Raw genomic sequence first — 22,612 nt, 5'->3', positions numbered from 1 at the left:
ATTAACTTCTATTAAAATTTAGAAAAATATTAAACCTCAATGTTGATTATTTTATTTTATGAAAATTAAAAGAAAAACAGAAAACGTGCAATTAAAAATTTAATTGTATTGCTTCATTTCAGTTTAATTTAAAAAAAATTACACTATCTATATAATCAGCTTCTAAAATGGTGTATATACTAATGCTCATTTATTTTTTTTTATTTTAAAAGAGTAGTATAATAAATGATGGAAACACATTTAAAAAAATTTCTTATGAGTTGCCCTTTTTTTTGTGATTAATGTGATATGACACCAAGAATGACATTAAGGCAGTTACAAGATATATTCATTCATTTTATTACCCATGTCGAGCTTAAATATTAGACAGTTCTCTTATGATAAAAATGAAATGAAGATATTATTTATATAATTTGGTTTTTCAGTATATGAACAAAATCAACAGTTTTAAAAAACCATATGATGATGCAAATATAACTATCAAAATAAACTTGCAGTTAAAGAAATACAAACGAACTGAAAACCATTTAGATCCCAAGTAAAAATACATAATCTACGCAGTTTATTGCTGAAACTTCTAGAATAAAATTACATTAGAATATTATAACAGCATAATTATCTAGGTCATTGATATTTTGTTTTTAAACTTAAATTACAACTAATAAATTTTTAAATAAAATTATATCCAGAGCCATCTTCAAATAAAGAGATACAAGGCCATTGGAAATAGTAAAGGGTGTTGGAAAGCCACAGAAATAAAAAATTAAAATGTTTTTCCAAAATGCTAATGCATCAATACTCACAAATTTATTTTTAAAAATTTAACAAAACTGCATTAACACTATGCGTTTAATAACCAAAACGTTTTTATTCACAGATTACAGTTAAACTTTTGTAATCAGAAGATTTGTTAATCTTTTAATGCCTTTAACTATGCTTTTTTTCAAGTTGAAAAAGTTATCAAGTGTAAAATTTTTTGAATGATTAATGTAAGATTGACTTCGAATAAAATACTTTTATTGTTAATCAACAAACTACTAATAATGATATGCTAATTGATCATAAAGTGATGTATAAATGGTGTTAATTTATCATCCAATTGGCAATGAAAGACAAAGAGTTTGAATAAATTTTTGATAATGGGAATAAGAAATAAATAAATATATACTAATGACTGCTAATCAATTTTAAATGCATAACATAATCTACACCTTATAACTCTGTAATGTTTATAAATTATATTATTTAAAATTATTTTAATGATAAAAATTATATCTTAATAAAATATTATTATATTGTAGAAACTAAAGTCAGAAAAGATTCTCTAAGTATTTAAAAGCTTACTAAATATATATAAGAGGCACCAATGAACAATATTAGGCTAACGGATAAAACCTAGTAAAATTATCAAAAAGATATAAAAATTACACAGTTAGTTTTATTACTTATGTCTTAAAATTCACTTCTGGTTTATCGATCACATACATTACATTTATATAGAACACAAAAAACTTAAAATTTAAAAAAATATTAACAAAAAACATTTAAGAAACATTTACAAATAAAATAAAATCCATAATAGTATTAACCATGAGTGACATATAAGTATATTCTGAGATATTTGGCATTATTAGCTGTTATCTCCAATAAATTTTATTAATTAAAAGACTATACTGTTACAATAATCATGAGTTACAAAAATTATATTTGTTACACATTACATCTGTAATTAGTTTTTTTTTTATAAATACTAATTTATTTCATACTATTGTAATTAAAGGAGCAAATAAAAATGTAAACAACTATTCTTAAAAACCAATGGCTTATTTTCAAATTTGATAGCAATTTAAAACTATCAACTTTATAAATGACAAACCAAAACAAATGTTTTACATTTTCAGTTGCTCTGTAGCCATTTGGACAAGTGATTCCAAAAGCGACTGAAAACATTATGAAATGTTTTGAAAATATTATATTTAGTAAATTTGGATCGGTTAGCTATTTAAAACATTTAATATGCTTTAAATAACTTTCACTGTCAAAACAGGAAATCTGAAAATAAATTGTGTATATTTGATCCAACATAACTTTAACATTTACTTCAATCACTACATGGTCAACTTAATTTTAAAGAAGGCAAAGGATAATGTAATGAATAGTAACAGAACAGGTAATAAATAAGGATTATGATAGGTTTGAGTAGTGTTATCAAACTCAAATAGTTTTATACATCATGTATGGAATTAAAGATTATGTAGGAGTTTGTTTTCAGGGAAACCATCAATAAGTTACAAATAACTTATTATTAGCAAACTAAATTTTTTTTTTAACTACACAGCAAAATTTAAACATTCATTTTCTCTATATAGATATTAGAACTAGCATTGTAAATTTTTTACAACTGAGAAACTGATTCTTAAAATAAAAATTAACTAGCACAGCAGTTAATAACAATTTTATAAAAACGATAAAAAAAATTATAACGTGTTAAAGTTGTTTAAAGGACAAAAAACCAAACATCAACTTACAATTTTTACTCTGAGATCATAGTTCTTTCTATTTTTTATCATGTTTCAAAAATATGAATCTTAAAATCCATACCAAAGCATTTAATTACCGCATCACTTACATCAATAATCTCTTTAACAGAAAAATCACTGCATCAGAAACAGTCCAAATTGGTTGTTATTAAGTTACACTGAATATATTTTTTTGAATAACTGAGATTATATTAAAAAATACTAAAATCTAATCTATATTTTAAAAAAAGTCATGGCAAAATATGCTTTATTAATTGGCAAAACAAATAACACACGGCAGCAACATCTTTTCAGTCTATACTTATCACATAATAAATGCATTAATTTTGAGCAACAATAAATTCTTTTGATTGAGAGACAGCAATTTAATAAATATAATTTAGTAATATTTTAATAATCTTTTTTTCTTAGCCACATGTTTATTGACAAATTTTTAAACAATTTTGAATAATGAACTGAAAACATTTAGACTAACATTAATTAAATAATGCCCATTTATGGGTATGTTATAGCATAATTCATGTGTTAATGATTCTACCCAAAGAAAAAAAGAAAGAAGTAAAAAACGGATGAATCTGGTAACATAATGTTGTTTCAACTAAAATAATATCCTTACAACAAATAATATAAAAAGAAATCATGTAATCATAATAATACACATACACAATATTGTATTAACACACAAAATTATGTATACTTACTCCAAATATATTATGTCTATGTTATCTCTTTACATAATTTTTATTTATTTCATTTTTTACTAAAATATTTATTATTGTATAAAAGAACGGTAAAATAAGTAATTTATCAAAAACTAATCTATAAACCAATAACAAATAAGAATATACATAAACTAATAATTTTCTATAATTTTTAACTATATATATATATATATATATATATATATATTTTATCTAATCTATCATAATGAATGTTCTAACATCTAAAACAATACAAAAAAATTATCAAAGGGTGACAATTCAAATATATAATTAAAAAATTCAGTAATTATAATCATGAGGTTATTCAAATAAAATTCACAAAACATTCTAAAAATAAATATATTAACATTTAATTTATATTTATTGGTTATTTTGTTGTTAATCTGTTAAGTACTGGTGGTCATGTATACCTGTCAGCCATTATAGAAACATGCTAATTAACCATTACTGGCAATGAGACAAGGATATTACAATTCAGAGCATGTAACATAATTTCATACAGAACAGATTTCTTTTAAAAAATTCTAACTTTTCACCACATAAAAAATAAAAGGCCACTGATTTAAAATTAAATGATTTGTTAACCAGTTCCAAATTTTAGAGACTTAAGTATGACAATGTGTTCATACTTATATGACTTGTCATATAAGATCGATTCATTATGTGACATAATTTTATCGTAAAATTTAGTTGTTTTTTTATTTTATTGTAATTCATGCTCTGCATAGTAATTTCACCTTTTATCAGAAGTACTTTTAATGCTGAATTAATTATACATAAATAAGTACATAATGAGTTATGAAATGAACAAAACTCGGTAATATAAAAAAAAAGTATGTAACAAGTGCTCAGATGTAAACAATCATGGTAGGTCTCTCTCTACTTTATGTATTGGCAGCTTTGCATGATGAATACTTTGATTTTATTTTTCATTATACTGAAAGCAATGAAACTTCTGTAAACTGATAAAAAGAAAATTCATTAAGTTTACTATATTCAGAAAATCCAGTACTTAAAAGCTGATCAATAATATATGCAGTTCACTGTAAAAATAAGATTTAATAATAATAAATTAGAGAATGAACTTACAATCATTTACAGAGTTAAAATCTGCTATCTTAGAAACAGGCAATTAATAACATCATCCCAATTTGTAAATATCTACAAGTGAAAATTGTGCATTTTCTTTGATTTCAAAAGTAAAACCAACTTTTAACATTTTTCCCATTATATATTTACTTGTGGAAATAATGTTTTTTTAACTTAGAACAACAGATTTTATCTTAGTAAAATTTCTGTTTCAACTTTTAAGTTTTTGGACCTTTAATAATAACAATTTATAAAAATGGTTACTTAAATAAATACTTTATAACAGAATATAAATATTATATGACAATGTTAAGTAATTGATAAAATGGCTATAAGGAATAACACATCGTTTTAGCAGTAAATAATTGCCAATAAACCACCCCCTTTAAAAAAAAGATTGCTACAATAAAAAAATTTATATTAAATGAAAAGCCACCCTAAAAAAATCAATATAAATGTACAAAAAATTATATAGAAAATGTTGAACTATTAATTGTCACACTTTCAAATCACAGCAATGTCATTTACCACTAGTAAAAAGAGATCAAATGTTCATTTATTAAACTTACAAAATACATACAAAATATTGTATTATTCAAAAATAATAATCAATCATTACATAATAATTAATTATTATTTTTGCGCAAAGGAACAATAAACACTTTACTATGAAAGACTCAGGGCAGATTTTTTCAATGCATAAATTGTTATAATCTCAACATTCAAGTCTGTGAAAAAACCTGTACAAACATATTTATAATACATATATTTTAAATAACTATTATCTAAAATAAAATGAATACACAACAAACTTATAAAACTATTTATATTCAAAATTAATGTAAAATACAAATTCTGCTGAATTATTTTATAATGCATCCGCACATGAAAAAAGACTTGGCAGTGGCTTTGCCTAATTTAACACTGAAACATCTGTATTTCAACATAAAAAAAGAAAAAAAAAAAACAATAACATTAACAATAAACATGTATAACAAAACAAGCACAAAATATAAATCAATTAAAAATTATATAATATTATAACTAATATATAAAGACCTTTTTTTCTTGAATAACATGCAACGATGCACAACTACAGATTTAAGTGCATCAAGAACTTTGAAAATTACCTAATTTGTTTTCCTTAACTAATAAAAAAAAAAAATCAACATATTAAAAGAAAAATCTTTAAAAGAATATACATATAAATTCAATAACATAAGTTATAATATGAAGTAAATATACGTTATTACACTGAAAAAAGAGAACAAATAAATTCATTAAATATTCACAAAATGAAAAAAATAATAGAAAAACACAAGAGAATACAGATTTAATATCAAAAAATTCATTAGTTTATTCCTTTATAATCTTCACCAAATGAGTGATTTTCAGGTTGCTTTTAGTCACATACTTTTTAATTCTTCATGATGTTAAAGTCACAAGGGAGATGAAAAAAGGAAAAAAAAAAACAATCTGAAACATAAAATAAATTATAAATTTATTTTTTATATAGTATGTGTCATACTTGAATTTTAATTAAATAAAGTTCTAATAAATAACAACAGTTTATTTATTTATTTATGAAATAATAATCAACTATACACAGAAGATTTTGAAAAGACTATTAAGACACTCATAATTTACTTATTCACTTACCAGCCATACCATGTAGATTTTTAGGTCAGCCAGTCTAGCATGTGGCCAAAAGTTTTAATATATCATTCGCTCACCTTGTATCATGTTAAAAAATGTATCTAACACATCTAGGGTATAATAAAAAAAATAAAAAATAAATAAAAGGGTAGTTTAATGCAGAAGTCAAGGTTTTTAAAATGAGTATAAGAAAAAAGAATGGCTATTTACATGATAATGAATTTCATTTTAATATTTACTCTAAATTTTGCTGGTAGAACACCATGTAAAAAAATAAAGTATGTACAACTTATGCTTTTTACATTTGATATGAACAATTTCATTCAGCTATTCATTCAGCAATTGTAGAATTAACTTTATCAGGCTAGTTCAGTTAATCTCTCATTTTATACAATATTTTTTTTTTAAAAATTAAATGAGATAACGCTTACAACCTGATCAGGATTAAAATGAATTACCTAACAGATATCTTTCTTAGGACCCACAGGATCATAAAACCATATGTGAATGAAGGAATAAAATTTAAAGAGAAAAAAGTAATATTTTCACTTTTGTAAAAATAGGCAAGATAAATATTCTGAGGTAAAGGGGGAGATTATCATCAATCCTCTTTTTCTTTCAACTTTTATGACCGCTTAGGATCACTTTAGTCAGTCCATTATTCAAGTCTCTTTGAAGGGACTGTTCGGGCCTTGCAGTCCTCCCAGTACTTTTTCTTATGTTCTGATCTCCATGCCCTTTTTGGTGTTCAAAATGTTTATGTCATGAGTTTCTTTCTTGTGGGTGTGAAATAAGTGTTTTTGTTATTGATATTTTTATTTAATTTTATCTTGTCTGTGGTGTCTTCTGGAGTAAGGCCAAATTCCTTCAGATCCTCTCTTATTTCTCTGATACATCTGCATCCTGTCTAGGTGTTTTTCGAGTCGAGATTGCACTGTACCAGCTGTTTCAGAAGTCTAAAATCTTGCATCCTCATGATTTGTCCAAACAACCGTAGTCTCCTCTTACATATGGTATCAGTTATGGGTTCTAACTCTTTGTACAAGACTTCGTTGGGAACAATCAACCACTGCCCGTCTGTCCGATACTTTTGTTGATGCAGGGTCTTCCAATTCTTCTTTTGATTTTCTGGAGTCTGTTGGTCTTTGATTGTTTGTTCAGGTGGAAGAGTGTTTCTCCTGCACATGTGACTACTGGTTTTATAACTGTGTCGTAGTGTCTTATTTTTGCGTTTATGGATAAACATTTTTTACTGTATGTGTACCAGGTTAATTTTTGAACTTAGGCTAGTTTCTTTGTTCTTATTTGGAATGAGGTTTTTCATTTAGATTATTATTTCACAGAGGTATTTAAATTGGGTTCCTATTTTGACTTTATTACAGTTTATGTTTACTTCTTTTAATTGTGTTGGTTTTTGGGGCATAATCTATCATATCATATCTTTTCAAATGATATTTTGAAGTTCTAACATCTGTATTTTAGCTGCGTCGATGTCATTTGCTAGCAGTGCCAACTCATCAAGGAAACCAAAGCAGCTTTTTAGCCAATTTTAATTTTTGTGGGAAATTTTTTGAGTCATTCCCTCATTACCATTTGTGGAGCGTGAGTAGTGGTGAGAGTCCATCGCCTTGGCGCAGACCTGTTCTGATCTCAAATGGTTCTGAGAGTTTGCCACTGAATTTCACTTTTGACTTATTGTTTGTGAGAGTCAGTTTTATCATGTTTATTAATTTGTAATCTAGTCTGAGGAGTCTTAGAATTTTTAGTGGAGATCCCCCACTTTAGTCGGAACTGTGTACTGAATTGCTCTATTAATCATATTTATACAGGGTGTCCCATATAAAACGCAACCCATCAATCACTTATCTACGAAATTTCAAAAGTTAAGCTTACTCCCCTACTCGTTACTGAAATGGACTTCTCCAACATCTGAACATCGCGGCGACGCAGTAGAACACTACCGATAGTAACAACAATACAATCATAACGTTCAGTGTATTTCTAGAGACAAGATGGTGTTTTCGCTAGATGAACGTGTTTTCATTGTCGAGTCGTACTTCAGTACGAAATCAGTGGTTGCAGTGCAAGATTTGTTTCGCCATAAATACCCAGATAAACCAGCTCCTAACAAAACATCAGTATTAAGGTTAGTTGTAAAATTTAGAGAGACTGGTTCTGTTAATAACAAGGAACACAAAAGATCTGCGTCAGTGTTGAATACAGATAGTCACTGAAATCAAAGACCGATTACTTGCCTCGCCAAATAAATCGATCAGACGTTGGTCTGCTGAAATTAATTTGTCTAAATCAACTATTCATCGGGCGACCAAACAATTACGACCTTATCGCATTCAAATGGTTCATCAACTTCTTGCGCCTGACAAAGAAAAAAAGCTACAATATTGTCAATGGTTCCGTCGATTTCTGCGTGAGGGAATTAATGTTATGGATTCGTTATTTTTCACAGATGAAGCATGGTTTCATTTGGATGGCTATGTAAACAGCCAAAACAGTAGAATTTGGAGTGCTGAAAATCCCCCACGTTTATGACGAAAAACAATTACACCCGCAGAAGTTGGGCGTGTGGTGCGCGATACTGCGAAAGAAAATAATCGGTCCTATTTTTTTCGAGTACACCATTAATGCAGAACGATATCAGGATATTTTATTTCAGTTCATTGCACTCTTGGAAGAGGAAGACAGACACTGCTGACTACAACATGACGGTGCGACATCGCACTACGTAGGTTCAACTTCTGATTTCGTTGAGGAATTCTTTGGTAATCGTGTTATCGGTCGAGGCTTGTGGCCACCAAGATCTCCAGATTTGACTGCGGTGGATTTTTTTCTATGGGGTTACCTCAAAGAAAAAGCCTACAGCAACAAACCACGAACACTTGAAAGTCAATATTGAACAAGCTGTATTAAATATCCAGCCACAAACTTTGAAAAAAAGTTGCGAAAAACGCTGTAAAAAGAATTGAAGCTTGTATTCAAGAAGATGGCGGCCACTTCCAACATTTACTCTAAATGTAAGGTAATGGATGGTAATAATAAAAATTACATTTACAATGCTTTTTTATTATTTCAATACCTACCAATATAAGGTTGGGTTGCATTTTATATGGGACACCCTGTATAAGTGTTAATTGTATGAGACCAAGGGTGATTTCATTTTTTATGAATTGTTATATTATTAGATGTAGGTTTTCTTTATACTGGTGTTTCAGTTTGGTTGTCCTCGTTTATCTCATTATTGACATCTAAATAATACCAAAAATTCTAACTTTCCTAGTTTGACCCGTGACAGATTTTTATTTTAAATATGCCATAGAGTTTTTAAACCCTGAACTAACATTGAACTGAACTAAACTGAACTTTTTAATCTTTTTTATTATTCTGCTCTAAATACTGCATAATTAAATCACTGCTAAGATTAAAATGTTCAGTAAAAATAATTTGGAACTGCTTTGATTCCCTAGATTAAATGACATTTTTATCAACAAAATTGTACTGAATTAACAGTAAATTGCTAAAAAAAAATTGGGTTCCATTTGACCCCCTTGTTTGACAGATATCATATAACATTTAACAACCTTGTGAGTCATTTATAATAAAAGCCACAATTTTAAACAAGAGATCAATATTATTAGAATTTAAAAAACATGATGGCTAAAAAAAAAACATTCCTCTTTAATGCAGAAAAATTAGTAATATAAGATAATTATAGAGCGTGTGGGTAACAATTGGTTCAGCCATTGAGCTGCTACGGTGGAACAAATATACATACAAATACATTTTGGGCAGTGGTGTAAAAACAATAGTAAAACAACAACTTCACACTATGAGAATGAAGCTAAATTGTTCAAAACAAAACGTTGAGATGCAAGTGATTCAAAAACAACTCATTCATCTGATAGATTTAAAAAAATTTTAAATATATATATATATACACACATTTTTTATATAGCCTATGACACTCCCGGTAATGTAAGGATTCCAATGCAGGGTCATACACCTAAATCATTCAGCTGTTGAGCTGCTATGATGGAACAAACAAACATATACCCTAAATACATTACACTCCTTTTGGGGCAGTCATGTAAAAAAAAAAAAATCCCTAAAAAAATAACATGATCTGTCTCTATAAAATGATATAACAGATCTATTTTTATGCAAACATAACAATTTGTTGTTTGTGAAAGAGGCTTATTATTAATTTATTTACAGATCAGGAATAACAGGCTAACGCCCAATAACAGTTACTGTGTTGGAGTATAATGAATATTTTTAAGAGGGTAGCAGCTCTTTCAGTAGTTATTAAGGGCTTGGTCAGGGGGACTTAAACAGCCATATCAACATCACTCAATCTTCTGAGTTCTGCACAGCTGAAAGCAATGGAAAACTTTGACTGTTTTTTTTTCCAAGAAAATGTAGCTCTTTGCATTTTCATGTAACAAAGATGGAGGTGCCTTCCTTGGTAAAATATTCCGGAAGTAAACTAGTCCCCCACTCAGATCACAAGGTGGGGACTACTAAAGAAGGGGACACCAAAAAATTAAAAAATAACATTCAATGAGTTGGAGTCAGGAATGTTACGAGTCTAAAAAAGGTTGGTAGGTTAAAAAATTTAAAGAGGGAAATGGATAGATTAAATGCAGATATAATAGGAATTAGCCTTAGGATTAATAGGATTATAATGGGAAGAGGACCTGAGTTTTGATCAGGTGGTTTTAGAATAATTAACTCAGCATCAAATAAAGGACAGATAGATTTCATAATGAACAATATGACAGGGAAGAGAGTAGAGTATTTCAAAAAGCTTGGTGACAGAATCACTGTAATAAGGATAAAATCAAAACCTAAGCCAACAACTATTGTTAACATGTACATGCCCATGATGATGATGATGAGGTAGAGTGTGTATATGAAGAAATTGACAAAGCGATTAAACACATAAAAGGGCATGAAAATTTAATAATAGTTGGAGATTGGAATGCAAGCACTGGAAAAGGCAAAGACAGAGATATTGTACGTGAATACAGGCTGAGCAAAAGAAATGAAAAAGGGGACCGACTTATTGAGTTTTGCACAAATTATAATTTAGTAATTGTCAACACCCAGTTTAAAAATCATAATATTAGAATATACGCATGGAAAAAGCCTGGTGACACTGTGAGGTATCAGATAGATTATATCATGGTTAAACAAAGATTTAGAAATCAATTCCTTAATTGCAAAGCTTATCCTGGAGCAGATATTGTAAGCAATCATAATTTAGTGATAATGAAATGTAGACTGAGGTATAAAAACCTGAAGTAAAGGTGTCAAATGAATCGGTTGAGGAAGCTTGAGGAAGAGGAGGTAAAGTAGATTTTTGAGGAGGACATCGCAAGAGGTCTGAGTAAACACAATAAGGCAGAAAATATAGAAGAATGGGTGAATGATAAAAAGGAAATTCTTAAATCAGCAGAAGTGAACTTAGGTGGAACAAAGAGAACTGGTAGGAAAGAGAACTTGGATATCAGAGGATGTATGAACGTTATGTTATTACGTTCATACATCAGCTCCAAGTTGATGTATGAACGTAAAAAGTATAAGAATGCTAGTGATGAAGAACATAAAAGGAACTATCGATAATTAACAAATACTATAAACAGGAAGTGCAAATTAGCAAAAGAAGAGGATTACAGAAAAGTGTTCAGAAGTGGAAAGAGAAATGATCATTGATAAAATAGACAGGAAAGTTAAGGAAATTTTTATGGTACATATATTAAAATCTAATAATGTGTTAAATAAAGATGATACCAAAAAAAGGTCAATAAGGTGGCAGAATATATTGAAGTTATATAGGAAATGAATTTAGAAACTGATGATATAGAGGAAGAAGAAGAAGTCGAAAAGGATGAAAGGGAGATACAATACTGAGATCTGAATTTAATAGAATAGAGCATTAAAAGATTTGAGTAGCAGAAAGGCTCCTGGTATAGACGGGATACCTGCAGAATTACTGTGCAGTGCAAGTGAGGAAGCGATAGGTGGATTATATAAACTGGTGTGTAATATTTAGAAAAAGGGGAACTTCCATCAGACTTCAAAATAGTGTTATTGCCATGACACCAAAGAAAACATGTGAATGTGAAGAATGCAGAACAATTAGCTTAACTACTCATGCATCAAAAATCTTAACTAGAATTCTGCAGAGAAGAATTGAAAGGAGTGTGGAAGAAGTGTTAGAAGACCAATTTGGTTTCAAGAAAAGTATAGGGACAAGGGAAGCAATTTTAGCACTCAGATTAATAGTAGAAAGAAGATTAAAGAAAAACAAACCAACTCAGAAAAGACATTTGATAATGTAGATGGGAATAAAATGTTCAACATTTTAAAAATCTAGGGTTAAGTATAAAGATAGAAGAACAATTGCTAACACTTACAGGAACCAAACTGCAACAGTAATAATCAAAGAACATAAGAAAGAAGTCGTAATAAAAAAGAGGGTTTGACAAGGATGTTCCCTATTCCCATTACTTTTTAATCTTTACATAGAACAAGCAGTTAATGATGTTAAAGAATAATTTAGATCTGGAGTAACAGTGCAAGGTGAAAAGATAAGGATGCTAAGATTTGCTGATGATATAGAAATTCTAGTTTAGAGTAAAAAAGATTTAGAAGAAACAATGAATGGCATGGATGAAATCCTATACGAGAACTACCACATGAAAATAAACAAGAACAAAACAAAAGTAATTATTGAAAACCACTGAAAATAAAAATAGGAAAAGAAACGATTAAGAAAGCAGAAGAATTCTGTAATTTGGGAAGTAGAATTACTAAAGGTGGATGAAGCAGGAGCAATATAAAATGCCGAATAGCACAGGTGAAACGAGCCTTCAGTCAGAAATATAATTTGTTTACATCAAAAATTAATTTAAATGTCAGGAAAATATTTTTGAAAAGATATGTTTGGAGCATAGCTTTATATGGATGTGAAACTTGGATGATCGGAATACCTGAGTAAAAAAGATAAGAAGCTTTTGAAATGTGGGCTATAGGAGATTGTAAAAAATCAGATGGGTGGATAAAGTGACAAATGAAGACGTGTTGCGGTAAATCGATGAAGAAAGAAGCATTTGGATAAATATAGTTAAAAGAAGAGACAGGTAGAAGGAAAAAATTATGCAGGCAGGCAACATTTGGAATATGCAAAACAAATTGTTAGGGATGTAGGATGTAGGGGGTATACTGAAATAAAACGACTAGCACTAGATAGAGAATCTTGGAGAGCTGCATCAAACCAGTCAAATAATTAGAGACAAAAAAATCTTTTTATTAAAAAAATAAAAGTTAAAAAAAAATACCAATTAAAAATCTGAATTTTCATCATTTTTTGTTTAATTTGTACAAATAATATGTCCTGTAATGTCAGTTCTCATTATCCACAAACTAAATCATTATAATTATCATCATCTTCTAAGAAATGTTTTTCTTTTATATTGATTTATTATCTTTTACATATTTGTTATTGTTATTTTACATACTAGTATTAATTATTTTTATGTATTAATACAGGATTTAACAACCTATATGTGTATAAATTAAGTAATGTAATAATTTTAGGTAACCTGACATAACTCACAAACCACTCCCAAGAATAACAAACAACCTATACCAGCCTCACAAAGAAAATGAGAAATAAAGTGATTTCCTGTTGTCTTCTTCACCAAGCTCTTGACTAGTTCATTTATAGTTTATACTTCAGATGGGTGTTTCACATCCGTAGAAGCCATAAGGAAGACAGATAGTATAAAATAACAAATTAGAGTACCATTTTCTATAGTGAAGTTATAGGTTTTATACATTCTGTTCCAACTACCAGAAAAAATATATATGTATTTCTTACTGTGATTGTGCATTATGCTATTCAGATCAAGGTTCTTCCACAATTTCCCTTGTTCCATCATAATTTGTAGGCTGTTCATATTTTTAGCTGTGGACTAATTTACCTAACATGATTTTATTTTCTAAATACAACCTTAGTTTATTATCATAATCTAAAACTTCATTTAAGAGAATAGCAAGGATTTTTCACATTATTCCTCCATCAGATTATTTTTATCAGATGCTACAATTCAATTCCTAAACAATATGTAAGTAAGTGTGAATTAAATCAGTTAGAATGGTAAGAATGTGTTAATTAATATTCATAAGTAGACACTACCATCTGCACTAAAAGTGTTTAAAATGATACTGTTTTAAATTGAATATTTAAAATAGATGTAAAGGGGTAATGTAGGTTATTAACATGATGGTTTTTTTATAATGTGTTATACTGATAGGATTACAAGCCATGGTCCAGAGCTACAAGGTTCAATAATGTATTTATGAAATAGATACGTGCCTAGAGAGCGTGGGCCTTTGGTTGACATAACTGGTTCCCTGGAAATCAGTGGTTCCTTGTTATATATTATCAGGAAGAAGAAAACAAGGATAATAAAAGAAAGAGAGGAAACAGAGAGAGGGTAGACTCTCCCAGAAGCAAGAGACACAAAACAGGAGCACGACCCTAAGAAGAATATAATGATAAGTGTCCCTCTTGTGACTCAGATCTTCTACCTATCAATTTTAGCACAAGATAATTAGAAACTAATCTACTATAGGCCTGTTGGGTCTCAGAAATGAAAAAGGGGTAGCATAGTTCTATTATTAACAAATTAACCAGCTACTAAATCTGCAAGAATATGTTTCCTTTTTAACCGAGAAGAGTATTTTATTACTTTTTATTTTAATTTTATTTATAAAATTAAATAATACAAATAGTAAGTGATATTACGAAGTCTAAAATACATCAAATTTTTTGTGCATGCATTGAATGTCACCAAACATTTCATTACTTTTATGTTTAATTCAAATGCAGTTGACAGATACCTTATCTAAATCCAGAATTACCTTTTAATATGGTATAAAATTCAACCATTTATCTTTGTTACGTTACTATGATGTTTGGAGTACTAATCAAATTTTTATATTAGTATGCAGTGGAGAAGCACCCTCTGATTTTTAAAACAATTTAATTGGTAGCAGGAATATAAAAAAATCAGGACTAGATAAATGTGAAAACTAGTATACTACCAGTTTAATAATTCATACATAAAAAATGACTCAATAAAATAGTTTAATGGCAAAAAGAATGATTGGTAGTGGTTGTATTACATGAAAAGTAGTTATAGAGTATAGTGTGAAAAGTAGTAATAATAGTTTCAGAAGAGAATGGTGTAAACTCTATTCCTCAAAATAATTTTAAAAATTAGATTAGGAAGAATAAAACAACCAACATTTCTAGATATGGAGAAGGTATTTAATAATGTACTACGGAATAAAGCAAAAAATTAATTTTAGAAATCAGACTTAAATATAGGAAAAAAAGAGTTATTTACAATTTATTCAAAATAAAGTGCCAGTTGTAAGAGTAACTTTCTAAATCTGACTAAATCTTTCACATTTAGTCATTTAACAAAGCTATAGTACTACAAACTTAGAAAAAACTTGTTTTTCGATACAGAATTCTGTTTTACACTGAAAGAACTACTGGATAAAGTTCTGGGAACTGTTTTATCCTATTTCCCAGCTCAAATTACGTAAAAAACCACCAACTTTACTCCTTAATTAGAGTCCCAAAATTAGAAGAGTTGAAATCTGAGCTCGAAATTATACGAGCCTCGTATAATTTTGTGTGCCATGCCCTCACCTCACCAGGTGCAAATATTTCACCACAGCGGGGATACATGTATTAACAAAGATTAGTACTAAATGAGATAATTGTACAGTTATATCACATGATAACAGTACCACTTTAAATGTTTAACATAATGTAATGATGCTACTTTTATTTCACTGCAATTAGGATCTGAATACAAATGTTTACAATTTAATAAATTATTTTTCTTATTTTATCCTAAGTAAGCAAGCCTACCTCTAAAGTCATGAGCATCAATCTTTGGGAAAAAAGTAGACCTGTCTAAGAAGAGTAGAATTGATTTGTGGTACTTGTTTCTGTTCATGTTGCCAATTATATAGATCATTGTAGCTTTCATAATCAATAGCAACTTTCCGTGACACTTCTAATAATAGATCTTGTAAACTATTTTTTTGACCTTCTTCTTCTAGCACATCACATAAGCACTGTACAAACCATGTTCCATTCTCTGGATGACGCCAAGAGAAGAAACCTGAAAAAAATTAATTAATAGGTAATATACTGTAGATTAATATGAACTGATAAATCAGTTTCTGAACTACCATCATTGACAAGGGAGCAGCAAAATAACTCTGAAATGATCTCTTGGAAAATTTTACTCAACCTTAGCTTTAGCACATAGAAACAAAAGCAATGAACTACCAACACAGTGTATAATGATGAGTACTGTTATGATTTTGTTAATGATCAACAAGCTATATGAGTTTTTATAAACTGGAAGTGGGTGTACACATTGTAGCAGTTTTCTACTTATACACATGGAGGCCTACTGCAACGGTGTTCCTTTCTTTCCAGTTGTTCGGTAACGTGGAGAAAAGTGCCTTAAATAAAAAAATAATTTTTACTTTGCATAAAATGAATTATTGATTTAATTACATTATTAAATAGTATAATACACAACACATTTAACAATCTTCATAGTAATGTATTACCTTAATGTTCAGTAACTTTAAAGAATTACTATCATTAAAAATAATAAAATGAGTGAAAAGGAGCTAATTTTTTATTTTAATTTTTGGGTCCATCAATTGTCTGTACCTCCTACCTTTGTAGCACAGTTTGAGGAATTGTGCATATTTAATAAATATATGATGTAAACTTAAGTCACAAGAGATTTCCTAAGCCAAACATCATGCATTCCTATAAAGAATGCATGACGTCATGCTTCTTTGTATAGTAATAACAAAGAGCAGATAATCTGCTTAAATTTTTATAAAAACGCAAGTTTAAATACATATAAGTAAAATAGTGAAAATCATAATTGTAAAAGAAAAACATCATATACTTCAGAACTAAATTAAAAGTTTTACCAAAATCAAGCACAGTTTTCCATGCAAACACAATAAAACCACTAAAAGAGAAATATTTATACATTCACATACAACCTTCTTTTAAATATTACACTTTAAATATACACTTTCAAATTAATAAACAGAACTGAATACAGGTTATAAACCTCACATGATTTGAACAAAGTACTACCTGGATAGATCTATTTGATATTGATGCAAAAAGATTCAATTTTACAAACAGAAATAAATTAAAAATGGTAAAATATACATTAAATAATTATCAATATATAACACCATACTGATATTTGATGGCTACCCTAAACAAATTATAACTACTGTAGTCCTTGAATAGCAAATTTTAAAAGAACATATTTGGGATTACTCCACAAGTCAACTGATCACCAATGAATTAAAACTGGGATAGTAAGATATTTTCTAAAATAGCAATAACCAGAATTTTAGTACATCAGCATGAAGATTATAGATTACATAATTAATCATTACATAGACACTTTGTTTATATTAAATATATTTAAATAAATAATGATAAAATAGAATAACTACGTTTGTCTTGGTTATAGGATGGTTTTATGTTATCATAAATTTTTGTCTTTCTACAAATAACCACATAGGTAATTTATAACATAAATAGTGCTGTAATTTTTGGTTTAATAGATATTTTATTTTAATTCCATAATAATCAGCTGCTCAATTATTTCACCTTACCAGCCTATTGGAATAACAATGAAATTGCAAATTTGGTAAATTATTGGTCTACAGGACATTCCTTCTGCATTTTGTACTAAAAAAATTCAAATCATTTACACTTGTTTTATGAAAGATGTATATAATACTCTATATCGATTTTACAATACTTACAATATTTTTTCTTTTAATTAAGAAATATTATAAATCAATTTATACATTTGTTAAGAAGCCCTCAGATATATTCCTACTGAAAAAAAATACAATATGTTAAATTTCACTAAATTCATTCACCCAAATTCATACCTTCCTATTTCAGAAATTCATTTTTCTTCACTGAAATGTAACTTTTAATGTAGTTGTATGGTTTGATAGCCGTTTCAAGCTACTGTATCCTATCTAATGATAAGTACCTCCTCATCAACTGTCTCAAGTTACAACAAAAAGATTTACTGTGTCTGTTATCAAGGTCAAGCAAAGTCAGTTTCAGAAATGTCATTCTAGTCTGAATTTAAAATATCATGTTCACAGATTTTTTATTTATCTTAAAATGAACTGCCATCACTGAACATGTGATAAAAATGTTAGCACTAAACTGATTTAGTGCTAACTTGAAATAAGCAGCAATTGTAATTTAAAAAAATAGCATACTGCAGTTTACATAATAAATAAATTATTATGAACATGGGCATGAAACACATGAAAAATGAAATAAACACATATGAATTTTAAAATCAAAAGTGCATATCCAATAAATCAAAGAAATTAAAAAAAAAAATTAAATCATCAATAAATTATTTAACAGATATTACTATAGCTCAGTGAAATTAAGATTTTTGATTATGTTATTTTGTAAATGTAGTGTAGCACAACCAGAATTTTCAATAAAATAAATTGTTATGTTCTATAAAGAAATTATCACCGTTTTATAAAAAATAAAACTGTTCTTTGGAATAATACAAATATGTTATCAAATGTACGAGTTCCAAGATTTTGTAATTTCATTTTGAATTACAATTTTTGAGAATTCGCTTGACTAACAGTAAATGTAGAGTCTAACATAAGATTCGATTGTGTAAGTTGTAATGTACAGTATGTGTACTCATAGTGGTGTTTGTTTTACTGAATGGGTGAAGAATGTAATTTCAGCAAAACTTTTACTTTAAAATAATGGAAATAATTTTGAATAATCATACGATTCAGACCAATAATTTTTGTTAAATGTCACCAATAAATTAAATTGATATGTGTCAATGGATTTGTTTTAACTGAGAACAGAATTTTTTCAATATGTTTGATTACTTATTTTTTATATTATTCAAAATCTACTTATTTTTCAATTTTCTGCACTTAACATCCCCATCTTCTAAAGATTATTTTAATTTTTTTTAACTATTTTTGTTTCTGTTAAAAATTCATCTCATTCTCTATTTCAACTTTTCTCTATCCTAAGATTTTTTTATTATCCTTACTGTACTAATTACTTCCAGACTAATTTATTCCATACATTGTAATCAAAAACTGGCATTACAATAATTACTTATCAATATTTTGAAAAATCTATTTCTATTGTCACCAAAGTTTTTTAATTTTTTTACTTATTTCCTTCTTGTATTTTTTGAAACTGACTATTGTTTATATTCCCTACTATTTTGAGTACGAATAGAAATGAATATTTTTTACAAAGAATTTTCTATAAAATATATTATTTTGAAATGCTTTTCAATTTTATCATTAATTTGTACAAATACTTTCATAATTTGATTATTTAGGAATAGATTATTATTAATATAACAATTTCATTTTCATAAAACATAATTTTTTCCTACTGAAACTACATTAAACTCATTGACCATGAAAATGAAACATGATCTAGGTCCTCAGGGAAAACATGACTTTTATAGAATCTTATTACATATAAATTTGGGTGATCCCTTTTTAATGAGGTTCCCAGTGAAAAATGGTCAAAACATTTTTCCCAATTATTAAAACACCTCAATATTTAGGTTCATAATGGATTATTTACATTGGTAGATTAAATAAATGGAAAAAAAACTATTGTGAATGTTCTTTTAAATTTAAATAACAATAACTAAAATCAGAATATAATTTCTACTCATTTTCCTTTTTATTTCAATAAGAAAAAGGGTTGTATGGATTGCTTCTTTCAATGTTAGAATTGAGGGCTCAAATTTCTTCTACCCACAAAAAAACTAGAAAGCTATTCTATCAGCTGTGATGTAGAATTATTTTCTTTCATAAAGCCATTGAAATTATCATCACTGTACAGTTTCCAACAGCTATCAGACCTTGATACTTATAACAATAAATATAAAAGGATTTAAGAACAAAAAATGGTAAACAAGAGAGGGTAAAGAGATGATGAATCCATAGAGAACTACTTTTATAAAGATAAGAGAAGTTTATTTTTCATATTCAAACAATCTAGCTATTACTTAACTCACAAGTTATAAATACACTATTTTTCTTAAACCTGATTTACCATTATATACCTTTATTATTTATATTTATTAAATATAAATAATAAATATTTTTTTTATAATAATTATAAATATTTATAATATATAAATAATAAATAATTTATTTATATTTTTATCATCTAATGAAAATGTTATTACAGGTAAACTGAATTTTTACAATGGCTACCAATCTATAACAATTAATTAATGAACATAATACCACTATGATCAATGGTGCCATAATGGTATGAATGCATAGAAAATGATGCCTTTTTTATGTACACTGAAATAGATACAGTTAAGCTTCCTTGATGGAAAAGTTAAAGGTTTTAGCTTTTCTTAAAGAAAGAATTTCACTTCTTTTTTCATTTTCAGTATTTACGATTTGAGGTAAATTCCAAATATTAAAATGAACCCAGCTTATCTTACTATAGGAGCCTGCCTACACCAGAAATTGGTAAGAATAATAATCGAAGAGAATATGACAAGAACGTTTGGCTTCAGGAAAGGGAAAGGAACTGGAGATGCCACCAGGCCATTGTTGATTGGAGAGAAATATTATGAGAGAGAAAGAGGAATGAGCCTGTGTTCCATAGAGATGGCATTTGTTACTCAAATGGGAGAAAATGATGGAAATTTGTAAAGAGAAAAATAGAATGGAAATACAAAGGCTAATTAAAGAATTATACGTGAGAGAAACAACAGCAATGAAAGTAAGAATACGACTGACCAGGTGGGACTAGGTCAAGGTGATAGGCAAGGATGCTACCTATTGAAGATATGATAAGAAATGTATTAGAAGAAAGAAAAGAAGAAATAAGTATAGATGAATGAAAAATATAAAGCACAAGGTTTACTAATGATATGGTAATTCTAGCAAATTGCACATCCAAGCTTCAAAGATTATTAACAGTCCAGGAGGAAGGTATGAAAGAATATGGAATGGAAATAAATATAGTATGAACTGGAAGTAAACAAACAAAGAGGATTTAGTGATAAGGACAAGTGAAGGAAGAATAGAAAAAGTAAAAAATTATAGATATTTGGGGACTGTAGTGACAGAGGAATGGAAGAGTGCATTGCAAATAAAATGATGGATAGCAATGGCAAAGGAAGTATTCATAAGAAGAAAAAAATATTATTATTATTATTATAGTAAAAGTTTGGACAAAGAGTTTAAAAAAGAGGATAGCTAAATGATATATATTGAGCCTCTTGTTATATGAAAGTGAAATATAGACAATGAGTAAGAGGTTGGGGAACGGATTGAGGCTTTTAAGATACGGCTGTGGAGAAGGATGAAGAAAGTAAGAAGCAACATATAAAGTGAAGAAATAATGAGCAGGATTAAAGAAGAAAGAGCACTAATGCGGGAATTAATGTTACTGTATTGTAACTAACTGTATATACATTGTAGCCCGCTGTATTGTGGGCAGATTCATTATTCAAACATAATGTAACCAAAGCATGATTCAATTTGTTTCTGATAAGTTTAAACATATTTTAAAGACTTAATTATGAAAACTCATATAGTGGTTGTTCAACTTAAAAGAGGTCCCTCAATCAGTAGTTTACACTAAATGCATGTATTCATGTGAGATGGGTAAAATAATGTTGGCACGATTGGAGCTGGAATGGGGAGGAATGTTTATTGCCTACACAATTGAGTATTGCCAATCTGTGTCAAGCATTGGGTTTTGAATAAGGTTGCATCATCATGTGTTGTTTGTTGAAATGCAGTCAACTATTGAAGAACGTGTATTCGAAATGGAAAATTATTTAAACAAAATCTCATGCTGTGACTCAATGAAAGTTCAGGGAGACATTTGAAAAGGAGCACTAGCGAAATGTTATTCATGAGTTAATTAAAAAATTTTGTGCAACAGGTTCAGTGTTAGACCAGAAATGAGCCTGATAGGTGTTTTAATGATGAAGGTCATACATGAAATTTAAGCGGCAGTTACAAGTTCTCATAAATTTCTGTGAAGCCGGGAAAAGGACATTTTTTTAGGTTCAGCTCACAATGCAGTAAGGAGAATACTTAATGTGATACATATTGAATGCAGGTTTTCAACGAGCTAACTAATGCTGATTATGCTAAAAGGTTCACTACTGTCAATGGTTCAAGAACTTCATTAGAGACATCAATACTGACATTTTAGAAAAAGTGGTTTTCACAGATGAAGTGTGGTTTTACTATGGAGGGTATGTTAATGGTCAGAACTACTGGACCTTGGGTACACACATTTTTCTGTAAATCTCCCCTATACCCACAAAAAATTGGTGAATGATGTGTGATTTAAAGGTGACAAATAATAGAACACTTACTTTTTTGAAAAAACTGTGGATGCTGCTATCTAACAAGAAATTATCC

The 22,612-nt window shown here is 28.4% G+C and overlaps 1 protein-coding gene across 6 annotated transcripts in view; it reads right to left on the bottom strand.

Annotated features, from left to right (window-relative positions):
* Positions 1-3,467: 3,467 nt before the first annotated feature.
* Positions 3,468-22,612, bottom strand: part of LOC142322137 (caspase-1-like) — a 170,904-nt gene continuing 151,759 nt past the window's right edge. For all 6 annotated transcript variants that reach the window (XM_075360865.1, XM_075360863.1, XM_075360866.1 and 3 more), the window contains 2 exons: positions 15,978-16,233; positions 3,468-5,827 (listed from right to left, as the gene is read on the bottom strand). In XM_075360865.1, the coding sequence (XP_075216980.1) occupies positions 15,995-16,233 (239 nt within the window). In that variant the 3' untranslated portion in view covers positions 3,468-5,827; positions 15,978-15,994. The remainder of the gene's footprint in view (positions 5,828-15,977; positions 16,234-22,612) is intronic.

Source organism: Lycorma delicatula, chromosome 3 (genome assembly GCF_047948215.1).
Source record: "Lycorma delicatula isolate Av1 chromosome 3, ASM4794821v1, whole genome shotgun sequence".
NCBI classification, from domain to species: Eukaryota; Metazoa; Arthropoda; class Insecta; order Hemiptera; family Fulgoridae; genus Lycorma; species Lycorma delicatula.
The sequence above is the reverse complement of the archived record's forward strand: the minus strand, read 5'-3'. Positions and strand labels throughout refer to the sequence as shown.